At 34.8% G+C, this 17,802-nt stretch overlaps 3 protein-coding genes across 5 annotated transcripts; all 3 read right to left on the bottom strand.

Annotated features, from left to right (window-relative positions):
* Nucleotides 1-240: 240 nt before the first annotated feature.
* On the bottom strand, nt 241-7,466 carry LOC129792596 (tight junction-associated protein 1). Of its 3 annotated transcripts, none has more exons than XM_055831807.1 (6): nt 7,298-7,466; nt 6,686-7,021; nt 5,219-5,302; nt 3,937-4,138; nt 2,639-3,291; nt 241-1,972 (listed from the first exon to the last, which is right to left on the bottom strand). In XM_055831807.1, exons 1-6 carry the CDS (start codon nt 7,316-7,318, stop codon nt 1,268-1,270), a joined length of 2,001 nt encoding a protein of 666 aa, XP_055687782.1. In that variant the 5' UTR covers nt 7,319-7,466; the 3' UTR covers nt 241-1,267. The 3 variants fall into 3 exon arrangements, with proteins under 3 accessions (XP_055687782.1, XP_055687784.1, XP_055687785.1); XM_055831809.1 differs by having other exon boundaries at nt 3,943-4,138; nt 7,298-7,461; XM_055831810.1 differs by lacking the exons at nt 241-1,972; nt 2,639-3,291 and having other exon boundaries at nt 3,298-4,138; nt 7,298-7,461.
* A 119-nt stretch (nt 7,467-7,585) lies between these two features.
* Nucleotides 7,586-11,528, bottom strand: LOC129792575 (uncharacterized). The gene is made up of 5 exons (XM_055831771.1): nt 11,283-11,528; nt 10,929-11,066; nt 9,889-10,860; nt 8,238-9,818; nt 7,586-7,780 (listed from the first exon to the last, which is right to left on the bottom strand). Exons 1-5 carry the CDS (start codon nt 11,314-11,316, stop codon nt 7,737-7,739), a joined length of 2,769 nt encoding a protein of 922 aa, XP_055687746.1. The 5' UTR covers nt 11,317-11,528; the 3' UTR covers nt 7,586-7,736.
* A 177-nt stretch (nt 11,529-11,705) lies between these two features.
* LOC129792697 (uncharacterized) lies at nt 11,706-15,325 on the bottom strand. The gene is made up of 4 exons (XM_055832018.1): nt 14,941-15,325; nt 12,275-12,472; nt 11,970-12,125; nt 11,706-11,893 (listed from the first exon to the last, which is right to left on the bottom strand). Exons 1-4 carry the CDS (start codon nt 14,969-14,971, stop codon nt 11,847-11,849), a joined length of 432 nt encoding a protein of 143 aa, XP_055687993.1. The 5' UTR covers nt 14,972-15,325; the 3' UTR covers nt 11,706-11,846.
* Between the last annotated feature and the right edge of the window lie 2,477 nt (nt 15,326-17,802).

Genomic DNA, 17,802 nt, shown 5'->3' with positions numbered 1-17,802 from the left:
GATTAAAATATAAAATTATAATCTCCTTATGATAGAAGTTTACTAATGATTACTAAGGAATTGTAATATGGGGACTACTATTTCAAAATTTGTTGCTTGTTTTCTTTTCATATTTTATCTTATTTAAAATTTCATTTGTTTACATAATAAAATATATGTATGTGGTACATAAGATATCTTTTTTTTTTCTTTCTTTATCTCACCCTTCTATCGACTATATAGCATTTTATATTCATTCGATTTTTTTCATCTTCTTGCTTTTTAATATTAAATGTCTTTTGAGTATGTTGCAGAGAACACCTTTCTTCGTCTTTGTGATGTAATATCCTTCTAACTTTTCTTTTTTTTTAGCTTTTATCCTTTCGGAAGGATAAAGCCAATTATATGCTCAAAAGTTTTTTTTTCTACAATGATATTTTTGCGATATTAAGATTAAACGATTTTTAATTTTCATTCTAAAAAAAATCTTCGCGAAATAAGTTTTGCGTGAAAATCAAAAGAGGAAGACAGAGGTGGAATAGGTAATTATATTTTTCTTTAAATTTGGCAAAAATGATTCATTTTTTTCTCATTAAAAAACTTTTAAATACATTTTGGAAGCTCACAAATTAAAAGAATATAATTCACGCCAAAAACTTTTCCTTTTTTCTTGGATTTTCTCCGTCGCGTATTTTTTCATTGCCATTATTTTGCAATCAGCGATATTGTGATTTGAAGCTATGCATCAACTGTGATTGAAAAATTGTTTCTTCTTAAAAAATTCAGATAAGTTCTTAAATAAAAGTATTTTTCTAAAAAAGAAACATTAGAAAATAAACAAAATGTTTTTTTTTTAATAAAAACAAATTTTAAAAATTTATTTTTGGGCATTAGATGTGCGCATAAATAAAATAAAAGATGGGTACCTAATTAATTTTTATTCACACGATGGTTTTGGTATAAATGATAAAATCCATAATATCCTAAAGAATTCAAGCTTAGAAAAATCAAAGCTTGAATTCCAAAATCACAAAAAATGATGTAATTGATAGAAAAATAAAATTAAAAAATTAACTAAATTATACACTAAATAACAAAAAAAAATACAATAAAATTATAAAAAATAAAATTTATATTTGTAAAATGCGAGGATTGTGGGAATGCTTACTTGCGGAATGAAAAAAAAAAAACTAAATTGGATCCTAACTTGGAAGTCTTTTTATGTGGTCAGTTTAGAAATTCACAAGTAAATGCGGATTTTGAGAATCAACTACCACATTGGGACGTCCTACAGATTTGTTTCAGTTCTGTGCGGTTTATTGAGAATTGGTGCTTGTTTGTTGTGAATTGACCATTCGTTCTGCTTCAGCAGAAATTGCTTCACATTGTACTCCATTTGGGCAAAATCCACGGTCTTGGGCACCCTCTCATTCCCATTCGTGCACTCCGCCTCATGCCCCGTGCCCTGCTCCTCCTCCACAATCTTCTTCTCATCACAGTGAATTTTCACGTGCATTGCTTCTGGCTGTGCTTCTACATTGTTATTTACACCTGGAGACGCATCCGACGGTATCCTTCTATCCAGCTGTGTCGTTTGAACCCATTCCGCAACGCGAGTCAGCTGCTGTCGTCGCAGGAGGACAGTCTCCTGCATTTCCGTGTCACTCGACACTGAACTCGATTGCGTTCCCGTAGATTTCATGGATTTCTTTATATCCTTCCCATCTTCACCTTGCGCTACTTCGAGACACTTTTCCGAGTCCGTTTTGTTCCCATTTGCCATCACCATGGATATTTTTGCTGTATCGCAGGTACCTTCCTGCGTCGTGATCACTTCCTTTGTGTCATCCAGCTCCTCATCCAAGAAGCGTGAACGTCGCGTATATACGACGGGCACTACGCTGGCCTCAGCTCCGTTCAATAGAATATTCGTTGAGCCATTCTGAATGCGCACCGAGCACAGACGTGGCCCATTTATCTTTGGATTTTCAGACTGTAAATTAGAGGAGAGAATATTTAATTTTCTTTCTCTTTAAGGAAGTTTTTATAACTTAAATTTAATTTTTTTTGTACAAAGGAGTGATGAAGAATTAATCAAATTTTGACAAGAATGCACCAAGACTCCACTCTTTGGGAGACAGAGGGTAAAATTCGCTACATAACCCGCTTAAGATTCATTAATCAGGCTTAAGTTTTAAAAGCTAGCTTAATGTTCGTTAATCTAGGCATATTTATTATAAGAAGTCAAAGTTGGTTAGGCTAGGCCCATTTTTTTTTTAAAGTCAGGCCTGAATTTTTAAATTAGGCTTAATAAGTTTCCTAGACTAGGATTAAGCCTTGTAAAGATAGGGCCTTATTGGGCTTTAAGGTTTAGCAAGTCTGAATCGGAGCTATAGCTGCCTTGCTTAAAAAAATTGAAAAAAAAAACTTAGATTTGTTAAAGAACTAAAGCCTAGCTTGAGAAACTTAATCTTTGTTTAAAAATATCAGGCCTAGTTTAATGAATTTGATCTATTTTTAAGAACTTAGACTTAGCTCGAGAAACTTTACATAGCTTTTAAACTTTGACCTAGGTTAAGGCAATTATGCTGGTTTTGGTAGTGAATTTCATCCCAAATCTAGGTGCATTCTAACTGTGATAGGAAATCTTAAAACTTACCTTAATGGTTTTAATAAGATTCCTATTAAATGTTTCAAACATTTTGTTGCCCTCTGAACTGCTGGTTTTGCTCCATAAGCTATTTGTGCTACCCATCGTACCAGCCCCCTTATCCGGACTACTAATGGACTTGGGTGTCTTCATATCTGGTGTTTGTGGCAAAGCAGCTGCACTTTTATCCGCTTCAGCAACATCTGCTGGATCCGTAAGTGGTTCCATTGGACTCTTGAGACTCGTACGATCGCAAATACGATGATGCCCAAGAATGGGATTAACCATAAGTTCCTCCTTCTTTACGGGCGTGAAGAGTTTCTCATTTTGCGTGGAATTAGATACACTACTCTTTGTTTCGCTAATAACACTATCGCTGGACTTGACCAGCTTCATGATATAGGGGCTATTGGTGCGAGATGGTGAGTTGAGGTTGCTGTTGCAGCGCAAACACAGAGAATTATTAGCCTCCCCATGGAGGAGAGTTTGCGTACCGACGGTGTATGTTTTCTGCGTATCCGGTAGTACAGTGAGATCCTTTGTGGTACATTGGCAACTCTCACAGTGCTTTATCTCACTCGATTTGAGCTCATCCTCGAGAAATTTAGCCATTGTCGATGGCGTGATCACTTGATCTTGTCCCTCTGGACTTTGGGCGGCATCTGCTTTGAGGAAAAAAGGATGAATTAGCCTGTGGCCCTTATGATTGAATTATACATTTGATTTTGGGAGATAATAATAAGCACCAACAGTTAAAGAAGTATACGTGATCATGCTGAGAAGAAAGCTGTGAATTAGCTGATCGATCTGGAACTTTTATATTTTACGACTTTTCCCAAAAATTTTACAATTTCACATTAGAGAGACAAATTGTTATTTTATTTTATCCTTTAATATAAAAGTTCCGAGTTCGATATCATATTTATAGAGGGGTGCGTAAAAAGGGAAAAAATAAAAATCTCACTGCTCACCTGTTGAACTCACATGCAAATTGCCTCACCATAAATAACTCAAAATGCTATATCTCTACATCAATATTAGGTACTTTTATGTGGGTGTAATTCAGCAAATTATTTACACAATTTTCTAAGGATTTTTAAATAAAAAAAAAGACTAAAAGGACTCAGGTCCTTTTAGAAAGTTTCTTCACTTTTATGTGGTTTTTTCTTCTTAAATATTTTTTAGTGCAATAAAATTGAACGTATAAAAGAAAATACGGATAGGAAGCGCGTTTGTGATTTTCTGTGCACTCTAAAGCTGCTAAATGAAGGGTGGTTAGAGAAATAAACGACACCAAAGCTACTAACACTTACCAATTCCGCGCATTGAGTACACCATTGCAGTGGGCGGAAAAGGACAGAGTGGTGGGGGGCTGTCTGAAGCTGGAAGGACACGGTAGGACCTCGATGTTCCGTCTATGGCTCCACTTGTGCTTCCTTCTGAGTCTGAGTGAGAATTTGTATCTAGACGCATGTAAGATGCTACCTTTGATTGAATTTCTGCCGGAAGCTATATGTGAAAATTGTATATAGTTAACATAGTTTTATGTACTTTATATTAATTTATATTAAACCAAAATAGTTTAATTTTTCAAAGTTTTTTTTATAGATTAGTAAAGTTTTATATAAAAAGCATTTTTAAGTTCTTTTATTTCATAAAAGGACATGGCAGCAAATACTCAGGAAATGTACCCCCGTTAGATTTCGCTCAGATTTAGATTTCCTGAGTATTTGCTGCCATGTCCTTTCAATAAATTTTATTTTTTCCTGCAATGTTAGTGGGATTTGTGAGAAATATCCTGGATAGTAACAATAAAGGAGTGTGAGAGGTGCAGAGAAGACTGTTGCAAATAAAGCGGAAAAATCAATTTTAACACCAGGAATTTCTACAATATATTTTTAGCATGAATTGCAAAGTATTCAACCCAAACACTCCCACAATGCGAAAGGCCATTGATAATGCGCAGACGTTATGAGACTTGATATTCCTCAATATCAGTATTATGTTTGTGTTGTTGTTTAATTATTTTATTGAATTAAGAATTATGATCTCTTAAGATTTTGGTACCTATTTCTTTTTAAGAAATAAATTTATTAGGGGAGACCGGGGCTAATTTTGCCAATAAAGATTTAAGAGAGGAAAAAAATGCCGCATTGTTTTAGAGAAAGAAGTTAAAAATTAGGCTTTTGACTGTAAAATCATATCGAAAATTGATTTTTTTAAAAGTTGAACTTAAATTCAATAGGGGTTTAACTTTTCCAATGTTTTCAATTCTCGGTGTGTTCATCTTATGAGGAATACCAATTGATTGTGCTACCACTATTTTACTGAAGCTTTTATATAAATTGATTCGGAATTAAATTGTTTTTACTAAATAATCCATCAATAGTTATTTCTTCTTGTCTTTTGCTCTTTACGTTTTAACACAATGAAAATTCAAATGTCGTCTGTTTTGTTAAAATTTTAGTAAAAAAATAAATAAATTTCATAGAAAAATCCACAAATATTTAGGAGGAATTTAAAGCGAGGAAAATGTAGAAAATTTAATACTTTTCCGAGTACATTGAGGGCGTTTTTGTGGTTACTCACCGATGATATCTTCTGTGATACGAAACTATCTGGCTTGCACTGCAGCAGTTGAATTGCTAAGCTCATATCCATTTTGTAGCGCTCCTGGCGTGAGAGAAAGAAGACCATCAGCAAATATATTTCCAGTTGAATTTATCGCTGTGACATTGTTTGTTGTCACAAACAGCGTCTTGGTATTATCACATCAAATATAAATTGCCACTGATAAGGCGCAAGAGAGCGAGGGCATAAGGAATGTTATGTGCTGGGATTGATGGGAATGAGAAGGAGCGCACGCGAGACGTGAGATCGGCGTAATTTAATTGTCTAACTCAATTGCAAACAATTTCACCGAGTTAAGACCGCGCAAGGAAACGCGATGGAAAATTCAGTGTTGAGAGATGATCTCGGTGTAATTTATTGACCCGCAATGGCCCACGATAAGACCACGAAAATGTCATCAGTTTATCATTCTCCACTAAAACATTCCCTCACCCTTCTGACACATTTCCTCTAAAACTGAAATGTTGAACTCTATGCTCACAATATTATACTTTATTGCAGCTTAGTTGGATCTTCCGTTAACAGTGTCTCACCGGAAATTAAATTAACGAAAAAAAAAAAGAATTTTTCAAGTACTTCTTGCACCAATAAAAAAAGTATAAAGAACTTCACCAAAAGGGGCCAAGAAAATGCTGTTTGGGCATTCTTTTGATACAAACCGAAGCACATTTTTGCAATTTTGCTATCTCAATGTGATTTATACGTGTACTTAATCATTTTGCGATTTTTTTAATCGATGAGCCATACAAGGAAAAATTCCTCATAGGTAGCATAATGTTAATGAAAATACTATTGGAAAGGAAATACAGATAAAATTAAATTAACAATCTAAAAGATAATATTGTAGATAAATGAAGGAAAGACTTTTTTCTTATTGCTCTCGGAAATTAGTCATTTCTGAATCCAAATTTTTGAATCATGAAAGAGCAATTAAAGTCGGGGACGGCATGATTTTTTTTATTGAATTTATAAAATAATTTAGATTTTTTTTTAATCCTAATATTTTATCAAAGTTTTTTAATTGATTGAAATACCTGAAATTTAATCAATTAATAAATATTTTCTTAATCTTCACGAAAAATGTTAAAAAAAAAATAATAACAAGGTGTGATAAAATAATAATAAAAGTAATAAAATAATTTTTATAATTTAACGCTAAACTTCGATAGTGTAACACTGTGGTGCAAAAATTTAATTGTCTCAAAGAAATTCCTAAGAAAAACAAAACTAACGGTTTGGATGTTCCTGAATAATGCATACTGATTTAACTCCAGGACGTACATTACGCAGGAGTCAGTAAACTCATAAAATAAAGCTATAAGATGTTTAAAGCTCAGAGGAAGGATAAGAGCTTTTTACGCGATAGAAAGGTAATCAAATGAAAGTAAGGAGAAGGGATAAATGAAACAAGGATGTAGCACTCACAATTTCCCTCTGAAGACTGGCTATGTTGTAGTTGGCCTGAGCAAGTCGGACACTGAGCGTAGCCACATCGCTGGTAAGCTGTGCTCTCTCACTTGCATTCCTATCTACCAACTTGAGCAGTTTATCTTCGAGATTTTGATTGACTTTCTGAACGCGCTTATGGGACTCATATAGGCGGTCATACTTGTCCTGCCATGCAATTATGCTATCCTCGAGTTCTACCTGTCGATCGCTCTCACGCATGCAGGCTGTTTCCATTGCAATTAGCTGAGTCTGCTTCTCAGCTAGCGCCTGCTTCAGCACCTCAATTTCCGCGTGCAGATGAACATCACAGTTCTGCAAGAGACGACAATGAGTCCACTTCCAGACACTTTCAATCACTCACTGAGAGTTCTTCTCGCATCGCAGTTTACTTATCGCTGCCCGCGAGTCTGACCGAAACTGATAAGGTCAGTGTTGGTGATAGTGCGGAGAGGAACTCTCACAATTTGCTATATATACAGCAGTGTGGCATCTTTCAAATGGATTTCCCCAGATACGTCAGGAAAAATCAAGGAAACTCCTACCAAGGCTCAATCGCATTTCCCACATTATTCCTTTCCCCCTACTCACCTGTTCACTTAACACAGACATTTTTTTATCTACGACTAGACTCACTAATGATACAAGAGAACTAAGCAAAAGCCTAGTAATTTTTTTTTCAAAGACTACACGTAGGAAGGAAAACAATTTTCGTGTTTTTCCTTCTCTCACTTCTTCTTCTTCTTCCCACTGAGATCTCACATTAAAGGCCGTTAGAGGGAATTTTCCTTTAAATTGAAAAGGAAATCCCGAGAATGCGCGCGCGCGAACTCTCTTAGCGCCATCTTTGAGTTCACGGGGACAAGTAAGACCATGACCTTTATAGCCTCCATTCGCGCATTTTGCGCGCTTTTATTTCAATTTACTTTTAATTCATTTTCATACATTTTAGGACAAATAAATACATATAAATAGGACAATTGTGAATTGAGGTGATAGATTTTGAGATATTCTAGGGACTAGCGATGAGTTATTTTGATGGCGTGCAGCTTCCAATGTGACTCACGGTGATGTCTGAAGGAAAAGAAATTGTGGTTAAATATTTTACGTAGAGTATAGCTTTCGCGGAATGCTTGTGAATAATAGTGGCGTAGATAGGAAAAATATTTGGGTGTCTAAATACTCTTTAAAGTCTCTATAGGTTTAAAAAGTTCAGGCTTTTCTTTAGAAGTTAAAAGCTCTTATCGTGGAAAAAAATTTCAAACTTTTTAATAAATATATTAAACGTTAGAAAAATAAACGTTAAACGCTAAAAAGTACGAGAAATATTAGACTTTATTACCAACGACATATGTTAGAAAGGAAACGTCAAAAGTTAAAAAAAAAACTTATTAAACATCAAAATTTACATCAAACATGTAAATAAATGTCAAATTAATTTTCAAACCCATTTTTAGCGTCTTTGAACTTTCAAAAAAAATTCTAAAAATTCTTTGCTTGTAAATTTTTCTTTTTGGCAATTATTGCTTACCTTCCTTTCCACAGTTATTGGCACAAGTAAGCTTCCCCCGATTAGAATATGTCCTTCCGTCACTCCCACACACTGGCAGGTACTCTTGGGTCACTGTGGTTTGGATGCATCGCCTCTCGCAGGAAATACTCGTTGGGTTAGGTCTTCTGTAGAACGGGGGAGATGTTGTGGTAATCTTGATGAAGAATGTGGGTTTGGGACTGCGATTTTTGAGTCCTTCCTTAAATTCCTGATGAGATGCTGTAAACTTTGGCACAGCTGGTGTGCTCGAAGGCAAGAACTCTTCCTCTTCCTCATTAATTGGCTTATACTCTTCTTTGGGGTAGTTTTCTGTTAGTGGAATAATATTCTGTTCTTCATCAGGTTGATATTTATGATTAAGGAAGAAATGATCATCATCGGATTGCTGTGCATAAGATTGATGATCCTTTGTTTCAAAATTAAACTTTGAGAGATCCTTTGTGTCTAAATTAAACTTTGAATGATCCTTTGTATCTAAATTAAACTTTGAGAGATCCTTTGTGTCTAAATTGAACTTGGAGTGATCCTTTGTTTCAAAAGTAAACTTTGAGTGATCCTTTGTGTCATACTTCACTGGGAAATGTTCAATTGGAGGAACATAATTATTGCTACCGGGGAAGAAGTTATAATTCGAATTATGGACAGTATCAATAGTTTCTGTTGTGCTTTCCTGCTGATGTTTATTCAATGAGAAGTGTTGTGTTGCGTTCTTTGCCTGAATATTGAGCTTTGTAAATTCTGGCAAATACGACAAAGATGGCTTCTTTTCTTCCTCATGTTCATGAGTGAATAATTTAGTATATCCAGAAATTCCGTCATTGCTAGATGTTGGCTTTGGAGGCCATTTATTTAGCTCTTGATCCTGCTTATAGGAAGCTTTAGGAGCTTTCTTATTTTCTAAACTTTCAAAATGTCCTATTCGACCATCTTCTTCCCCAAAACTAATACTCGCCGATGGACGAAAGTGGAATGTTTGACTTGTTGGTGGAAAAGAAGTTGTGGGAGTTGAGTAGAATTTATTATACACTGGCTCTCTCTTGGGCAGGAAGTATTCATCTGTTTCATAGATATCATCGAGGTTGATTTTATTTTTTTCCTCCTTATCAGTCCCACTGAAATACCTTTCTTCCCGATCCTGATACACCCTTGGCTTCTTCTCCGAATGATGGTAGGTGTGATAATTTTTTCCCACAGCCAATTCAAAGTCTTTTGGTGGAAAACCTTCAGTTATTATCTCAATTTCCTCTTCCTTTTGAACATCTCTGTGGAAATCCTTCAGGAGAGGCTTGGGAGTTGTTGGAAAAATGGCAATTGTGTACTTTAGAGCTTCTTTTGCATTTCTATTTGAAGATAAGTACATTTTCTTTGCATCTTCCATGTACTTTTCAATTTCCCCAATATTCTTAACATGTTTATGATAATTTGATAAGAAGGGATTTTTATGATCTTCACGAGTGTCTTCAATCACTTCATACGTATTTCCTATGTTAGCCCTAAGTGCTTCAGGAATCGGAAGATGATGATGGTACTTTATGAAATCGATATCCTCTTGATGAAATTCTGGAGAAAAAAATATATAATTTTTAAAAATTTTCAATATAAAATGATAAAACATTGAAAAATATCTCACCTCGAGGTAAAGGAGTTGATGAAATAAATACAGGTTGCTCCTTAAAATGCACCTGATTCTTTGTCTGAATTTCTGATTCAATTTTTAAATTTTGCTTCCTTCGCTGATCCTTCCGACTTTTCTTTGTTGGAGGTTGAACAATATTAATGGCATCAGCTGGAGCAAAGCTCACCTTATCGTGCTTCAGGCTATTCTTGCTACGACTTGGAGGGCTGACAATGTTAATTACATCTTCCGATGCCAAATAAAAGTCTGGATCGTGTTCAACGTCTTGATTAAATTTAAAATGATCCTTTGGCAGAAGTTCTGGACTCAAGCTAATTGGTTTTGAGTCAATTAGAATATCTTGTCCACCAAAATCAAATTCATACGGTTCTGATAGAGGTTTTCCTTCGAGTTTTTCTTGCAAATGTTCTTGATTCCATTCCCAAGAGGAAGAATCCTTTTTCTTATCCCCAAACTTTATCTCTCCCGTAAGATCATGATAAATTCCTTGATTGTTCTCAATGAGGGTGGCTTCTACATGTGGAGGAATGTTAACACCATCGCTGCTTGGCTTTCCCACAATGATGTCCGATAGGTGAACATGAGGAGGTGCTTCAGTGTGAACATTCCTTGGTGAAAGAATTATAGGTTCAGGTTCAGCACGTTTTAGGGGGAGTGCTAAAAAATCAGCAGTTGGTTTGGGATTGTAGGCTGGATATTTCTTTTTCTTCTGCATCGCATCAAAATCAGCCTTAAAGGTTGTATGGAGCTGAGACAGGGGAACTGCTTTCGAAAGAATTGGTTCTGTTGGTTCCTTCTTAAAGCTTAGTGGAGGGATATTGTGTACATGTGGTGTACTTGGCGGAGGGATAATTTTGTAGGTGACCTTTGTAGGTGGACTAGGTCGTTTGTCATCTCCACCTAGGAAGTCCCAGCCAAAATTAAATTTTGGCAACAACGATGACAAGGTTGATGCTAAAGATGATCCTAAAAATTGAGAAGACAAATTATAAATTTCTCAAGAAAGAAAATGCAAAAAAAAATGTCCATTTTACCTGCAGACGAGTGAGCTTTGGGTGGCGTTTGAACAGGTCTAATTAGCAAGAGTGGACGATCGTTCTTTGCATATCTCGCTTGGCGCTGACTCTCTGCAGCCTCTTCGTCTTGTACATCAGTGGTAGCTGCGACTGAGACTGCAAAGAGAATCCAGGTTATATTGCGGAAGATTTCCGTTTAACAGCTTTTCACTCAATAGATTAATGATTTCAACTGCATCACAAATGAGCTCTCAAAGTGACGAGAGAGAAATTTTTGGTGTCGAACTAAAAAACATCACACTACATTTTCACACAAAATAATCTTTACTGCCAATTTTGCGGTTTGAGATCTCGTTCACAAAAATCCATTACCTGCGATCAGAATAAGAATTCTGGAAATCCACATTTTGGGCGTAATCCACAAAATTAATCCACACAGATGACACAAAGGTAGCACTTATGATCACTATATTACTCCAAGAAAAATGTTTTCTTTTTTTATTAAATCATTCACTTCACAATTCAAATGAAAAAAAAACTTCCTACAAATACTTCCTATGATGATCTTAACTCACTATAATGTGATGTTGCGAGACACGATCTTCAATCTCAACTGATAGCTTTGGGTGCGAAAGACTCGTATTTATTGAACTTTCCTCCACTACGCGATTAACCATCGTGGCTTTCGTTGCGCGTCTTTTCTCCGCTACCAAAAAAAATGCGCCAAAAATCAGCGAAAGTCCCCACCTCAAGAATGGAAGAAGATCACACAGCGTGAAAAAACTGTCATACAAATGGAGTACAAAGTGTTTTATTGATCGCTTCTGCAATTAAATGTTGAGAAATTTTATCGGTTTCCTCAAAGTCTTGTAGTTTCCCTTCGGAGAGTGAGAGAAAATGAAATAGATGAAATATAACATTAAACTCATAAGAAGATCACCCATTAACTGGGAGGCATGTTCCGACCCTAATAATTCGAATTCCTGAAATATTAATTTAAAAAAATCTTTTAGTAAATATTCAAAATTATTAAAAGTTTTAAAGAAAACTAAAACTTACTTGCTCCACATGAAACTGCACACCCAAATTTAGCCATGTTGTGATAACTTTGCATATCAGAACCACAAACTGGATTATATTCACTGGTCGTTGGGCAATTATCGACACATCTTAGAAATGTTTCAGAAGGCAGATTGGTTACCCCTGATGGAGCTGCTAAAAGATAAAAAAAAATCATTAATAAAGAAATTTTCACATTAAAAAAATTTAAAATTAATTATAAGTTTTAATCAGCGGATAAAGCTTCAAAGATTAATTCAGAAAATCTGCATCTAGAGCTTTTAAAGCTTAAAATTGTAGGTTACCACTCGTGGTTTGCTGCTGTGGAGTTCTAGGCGTATTAAAGTTTCCTGGAAATTGATTCGGTTGATTGTTTGTGTTTCGATCTTCACTGCTACTAACTCCCCAGGACCATCCAATACTTTCGTCTACTGAGTTGGGATCCTGAGCACCATCGGTATTGAATCCTTGTTGGGGAAAACTGTTCGTAAAGACCAAAAGTCCTGAAAATAAAAAAAAAACCTCAGTTTTAATATGCTAGAATTTAAAGAAAATGCATTGGGCCTTATTCAGCGACCAAGAAACCCTTGAAATTCGCTTGAAATCTTGAAATTTCAGTACAAAATTCAAAGATTTCAAGGGTTTCTTGGTCGCTGAATTAGGCCCATTGTGTGATTTTTTAGATTTTCATTGACAAAATATCAAGAAAATTGATTTTTTTAAATTTTGGCAACTGCTAGTCACATTTAGACCGATCAGTATTCTAGGTAATATTGAGCGTCTTAAAAACTTACATTTCAGCTTACTTTGATTCAAATCAGACAAACAGAACCGAAGTTATGTCCGATTTGATTTTTTAATAAAATATTCAAGGGACCTCTTTTAGTTGAACGGTTTGACCGATTTGTAAATACGAGTTACCGTTGGAGTGGTAATAAAAAAATCGCAAAAAGCTTAAATGAAAATTCTAGAAAAATTGAAAAAATGCGAGTTCTACAAATTCTTCTAGTTACCTAGTTTGATTTAGAATACTTTATAATTGTTTATGTTTTATTTTGCAAAGAGCCTTTAAAGCATTTGTGATATCGAGGGTTGGGAAATATACGATGCTAAGTTCTGACCATTTTATATGGATACTTAATCCATCCTTTCTCATTAAAATCTTCTTATAAACTTGGATTTATCCTCCATCCCTTTTTGACAAGAGTACGCCCAGGTAGTTCTAGCTGATCCTTTTTGGCTATAAAAGGTCATCCTTGAGCCAAAGTTCGTCAGTCGAAAGTTTACATTGAAAGAACAAAGATGTCTTCTGAGAATTCCCAAATTAATTTTATAAATCGCAGTTGTAGCAGTAGTCAGCCTCTCCGATTGCCAAAAATATACTTTGTATATGACAAAGAGAACTACAAAGTTATGTGGACAACTCAGGCCCCACCCAAAGAGAGTTCCAAGAGTAGCCATCCTCCACGGCGGAAGCATCGCTATCATCGAAAAAATCGAAGAAATCCCTCTCAAAACAGTTCAGAAAGTGAGAAAAGGGAAGAATCCGCTCCTTCAAAAGAAGTGATCTTCGATAAATTTGAAGACAATGGCATCGACCTAGGACCATGTGATGAGGCACCACGTCCAGAATTGGGGCCCATCAGACGTCCATGTCATCTCCAACGGACATAAAAATCAGTCTACATAGTTCAAGAGAGGACCAGAAGGATGTCTGATTAGACAGTAAGGAGAAGGCCAACCACCGACGCCGCATTATCACCGGAAGTTTCCAAGACGCTGAACATGGCAACCTGACGAGAGGATTCTAATTTTCCCACCGATTGTACTTTATTTTATTGTAATTTTGAAAAAACAAAGAATAAGAGTTTAATTTTGAAGCACAAAATATTCTTTTAAAATGTACAAAGAAAAAAATGAATAAATAAAAATATTTCTTTAAAAAAAATGAAAATCTTATTAATAACTTTGTAGTGTTGGTGGATTCTTGGTTCTTTTGATTCAAAATGGTCGCATACGAATGGTCGAATTTCACTTCTACTACAGAACACCAAGTGGTCTTTAAAAATTCCGAAATCAAAGGTAGGAGAGTCACAGTGTAGTCCAATAAAACGATTTAAAATTGAACCTATTACTGGATTTTGACAAAACCAATTTCAAATGAAAGTTCTTAAAAAAAAACTTTTAAAAAATTCTCTTTGCATTGAAAAAATAAATTATTTTAGAGCCAAAATTAGACTTGAACTATATTTAATCCGAAGGTTAATTAATGAAATTGAAAACTCATAAATCGCACTGAAAAAATATAAACAACTTCCATAATATTTACGAGTTAGTATCGGCTAATTTTTTTACAAGTTATCGTAAACCAAAAATTCTTAAAGAAGTTTCCGCAGTTCAATTAAGAAAAAAATTAATGAATAATTCATCTCATTTTGTATATCCACGCGCCTCTGTGGTCAACATGGTTCAACATTTCGCCAAATGGAATTTTCCCCCATGGGCAAAAATCATCAAAATGCAATCTTAAAGATTCTCTAAAAATTTCTCATAATGACTTTCTGCAGGTAAATTACTTCTTGAATTGCAAGTAGAAATTATCTATGCTCTATGCTAAACATTATCATAGCTGAAATTCCACATAATAGGAAAATTATCATTTTTACAACAAAAAATGTTTTATGTTTGTTTTTTTGTTACGTAAGAAAATGATTAACAATGATCATAAGAAAGACACACTTTTGAGATCTTCTTTTGTAGTTTATTGGTAGTTTATGCATCCAAATTTATAAAGCTAACTGTTTGTTTTCGCATAGAGTTTCAATTCAATACTTTTATATAAAACTGGAAGCATCATTAATTCGGTTGGTCGTTTCAAATGAGAAATCAAAGCTTTCTCACTGGAGGATCATTCACATCACCCAAAACCACCACCTAAGTTTTTTTTTCTTAAAGTTTTTATGTAGCTCACCGAAGAAAATTGCAAGTCCATGAAAATCCATAGCTGCTTGGGGAATTTCTGGATAAATCCAAACTAGTGGGAATCACTCGGGGGTTTCACCACCTCAAACAAAATATTTAACTTTTCCTTTCGAAGCTCACGACTTGACTGGCGTTCAACTTAATTCTGCGGGAGTCTTTAAAGACTTCATCGGGGCTTGTATCATATTTTTGTGCACTTGACATTGAATCTGTGACTGTTTGCGAATGGCCATTTATCACATTGTGAGACTCACATGGTGTCTCATTGCGGACTTAAACAGGAAAATCCAGTGTAAGATTCTCCCAAGCAAGACACCTAAAGAAAATATGCCTCTCTGTCTTCACTCGAGCATAAACACTTCCACTCTTTGCAAACCTCATTCGTTTTTATCACTTCCCATCCATTGACTCTCTCTCACTCCACACGTCAACAACTCACCTCCCCTCGCGGGGACTTCTAGGCCATTTTCCCGGTGAGAATCTTATGGTCATGAACATTGTTATAGATATAGTACTACCGAAAAAAACATTTAAGTGTCGCATGAGTCATAAAGAAGTGTTAAAATCACAAAGCTTTGCAAAAACTATTCAAAGTGGGTTATTCTACGTCACCCAAAAATGAGATTGGATGCGCTAAAAGTGGATTAATTGGTCGATTTTTTGACCATTAGGGCATTTGAAAGTGAAATGTGATTAAAAACATCAAGAATATGACATTAAGTTACATAATGTAGTCAATTTTATTACTTTTTTACACACTTCCCTTAAGGTCTCTCAAATCGTTATCAATCCGTTTTAAGATCTTTATTTTATTTCTTTAAAAAAAGTTAATGATTGTTTAAAAGAAGCGTCCTAAAGTTAGCAAAGAATGTTCTTTGATAATAAAAAATATTTCTTCTTCTGCAAGCTTTGTCATTGATTTTTTCTTTTATTTCTCTAACAATTTCTTTTATACGATTAAATACAACAACTTTATCTGCTCATACACATCAATTAGATGCCAACTTTCATTCAATAATGTAGCTTTTGCCATCTAATTGGAAAACTGCACGCAAGATCCTGTTACTAATATCTTTTCTTAACTCATTAGGTCAACATATTTTTCCAAGGGAAACTCTTAAAAACTTTTCCTCTAAAAATATTAGATGTTGACCAATATAATTATTTTTTTATTATTTATTTTATTTCCAAAAGCTCTCTTTCTTATTTTGTCAATGTTCTGGTCAAGTTTGACGGGAAAATACTTTTTTTTTCAATGAAATGCTAAAGGTAAAATAATCGCCCACAGTTATGCAATCTTAATTTATTCAAACTCTTTAAATAATTCGAAATAGAAGAAAAAACATTTAATGTTTTTTATATTATAATAATGCAAAAAGAAATATTCAAAGAATCTCAACAAGAATATTCTAAGAAGCTTCTCATAAATACATTTCAAAGAATTAATTAAATGAACGAAATGATTGACTGCATAATATGAATTACACTGTTTGTATTTTGAGAAAAAAATCTTTTTCAATAAAACTATTGAAAAGATTAACATTGATTAAAAAAAATTCTAAACCAATCAAAAGCCGCCCTAATATTGCATTCGGTCAAAGTTGCTTCATACAAAATTATTCGGAAAGTTTAGCCGTTGTGGGGTCAGCGGTTCGGGGCAAAAGGAGGGACATACAATGTGGAAGAGAGACGTAAAAGAGCCAAAATTCACAGACAAACCAAGAACGTATGTAATCGGTTGCCTTTGTCAACAAAGGCTGTATAATTTTGTAGAATATAATTCCCATAATTATTCAAATAAATTTGGAAAAGTTAAGATTATTATCCAGATTTTTCAAGAATCTTTTTTGTTAAAATTACTCCAAGATCTGATTCGAAAATTGTCTAGAAAATTCAGTTTTCTCCCAAAATTCTTGAAAATTAGTAAAATAAGTTCTATAAACTCCTTTTTTAATCCATTTGACTTTTTACGCTATTTCTATTTACTCAAATTAAGAAAAAAAAATTCAGAACGATGCAATTAAGCTTTGGAACTTAATATGAAGGTCATGCATTATGTAAAAAAATTTAGGTGATACATAGAAGCTGTGCTATTCTTTTCTCCGAAAGAATCACAGCTAAAAGAAAAGGTTTAATTCAGTTTATCCTATTTTTTAGCGTAATAGGACACTGCCATCCAATATTTGCTAACTTATGTTGCGAAAGAGTAAAAAGAGCGACTTGGTGTGTATGGAGTTTGAGGCAGAAACGCGGGAGCGACCGTCTCGGTCGCCCTGACGACGGCGTGCGAGCGCAGCGCAAGAGGCTCCCGGTGCATTCGAATTGGCAGTGTCTAGCCAGAGTCTAGACAGCCGCCCCCTCACCTCCCAGCCCTCACCCGCCGGAGTTACTGGAGCTCCCACTGGCAAAGTCGCTGCACTTGCACAAATCCACCAATCAATCCGTCTTCTTCAACCAGCCTTCCCAGCCCCATTCCCAGGCCATGTTCGCCAGTCAGTCTCCCATGACTTCGTCCCTGACCGTCGAATCTCTATGTTCTGTAAATTCTACAATTTATATGGGTGCTGTATGTCTCAATTGTAAAATTATTTTAAATTATACATCCAAATGAATTTCAGTATCTTAAGTATTTTTTTTATAAAATAAATACAGGAGTTGATCTACGTTACAAGATGTTTTCTTTATAGAGATAAAAGAATAAGCATAAATCCGTCAAGATTAAAATTAGTTCTAGAACAAAATAATAGAGAAAATATATATTAATTATATAGTACTGTATATAGTATTTAGAATGATAAAATAAAAACCTGGAGGAAATTTTCTTTTTTATCTGTGAAATATAGGTTTCATT

The sequence above is a fragment of the Lutzomyia longipalpis genome, chromosome 3, assembly GCF_024334085.1.
Source record: "Lutzomyia longipalpis isolate SR_M1_2022 chromosome 3, ASM2433408v1".
In the NCBI taxonomy this organism is placed as follows: Eukaryota; Metazoa; Arthropoda; class Insecta; order Diptera; family Psychodidae; genus Lutzomyia; species Lutzomyia longipalpis.
This window is presented reverse-complemented; position numbering and strand designations above follow the sequence as displayed.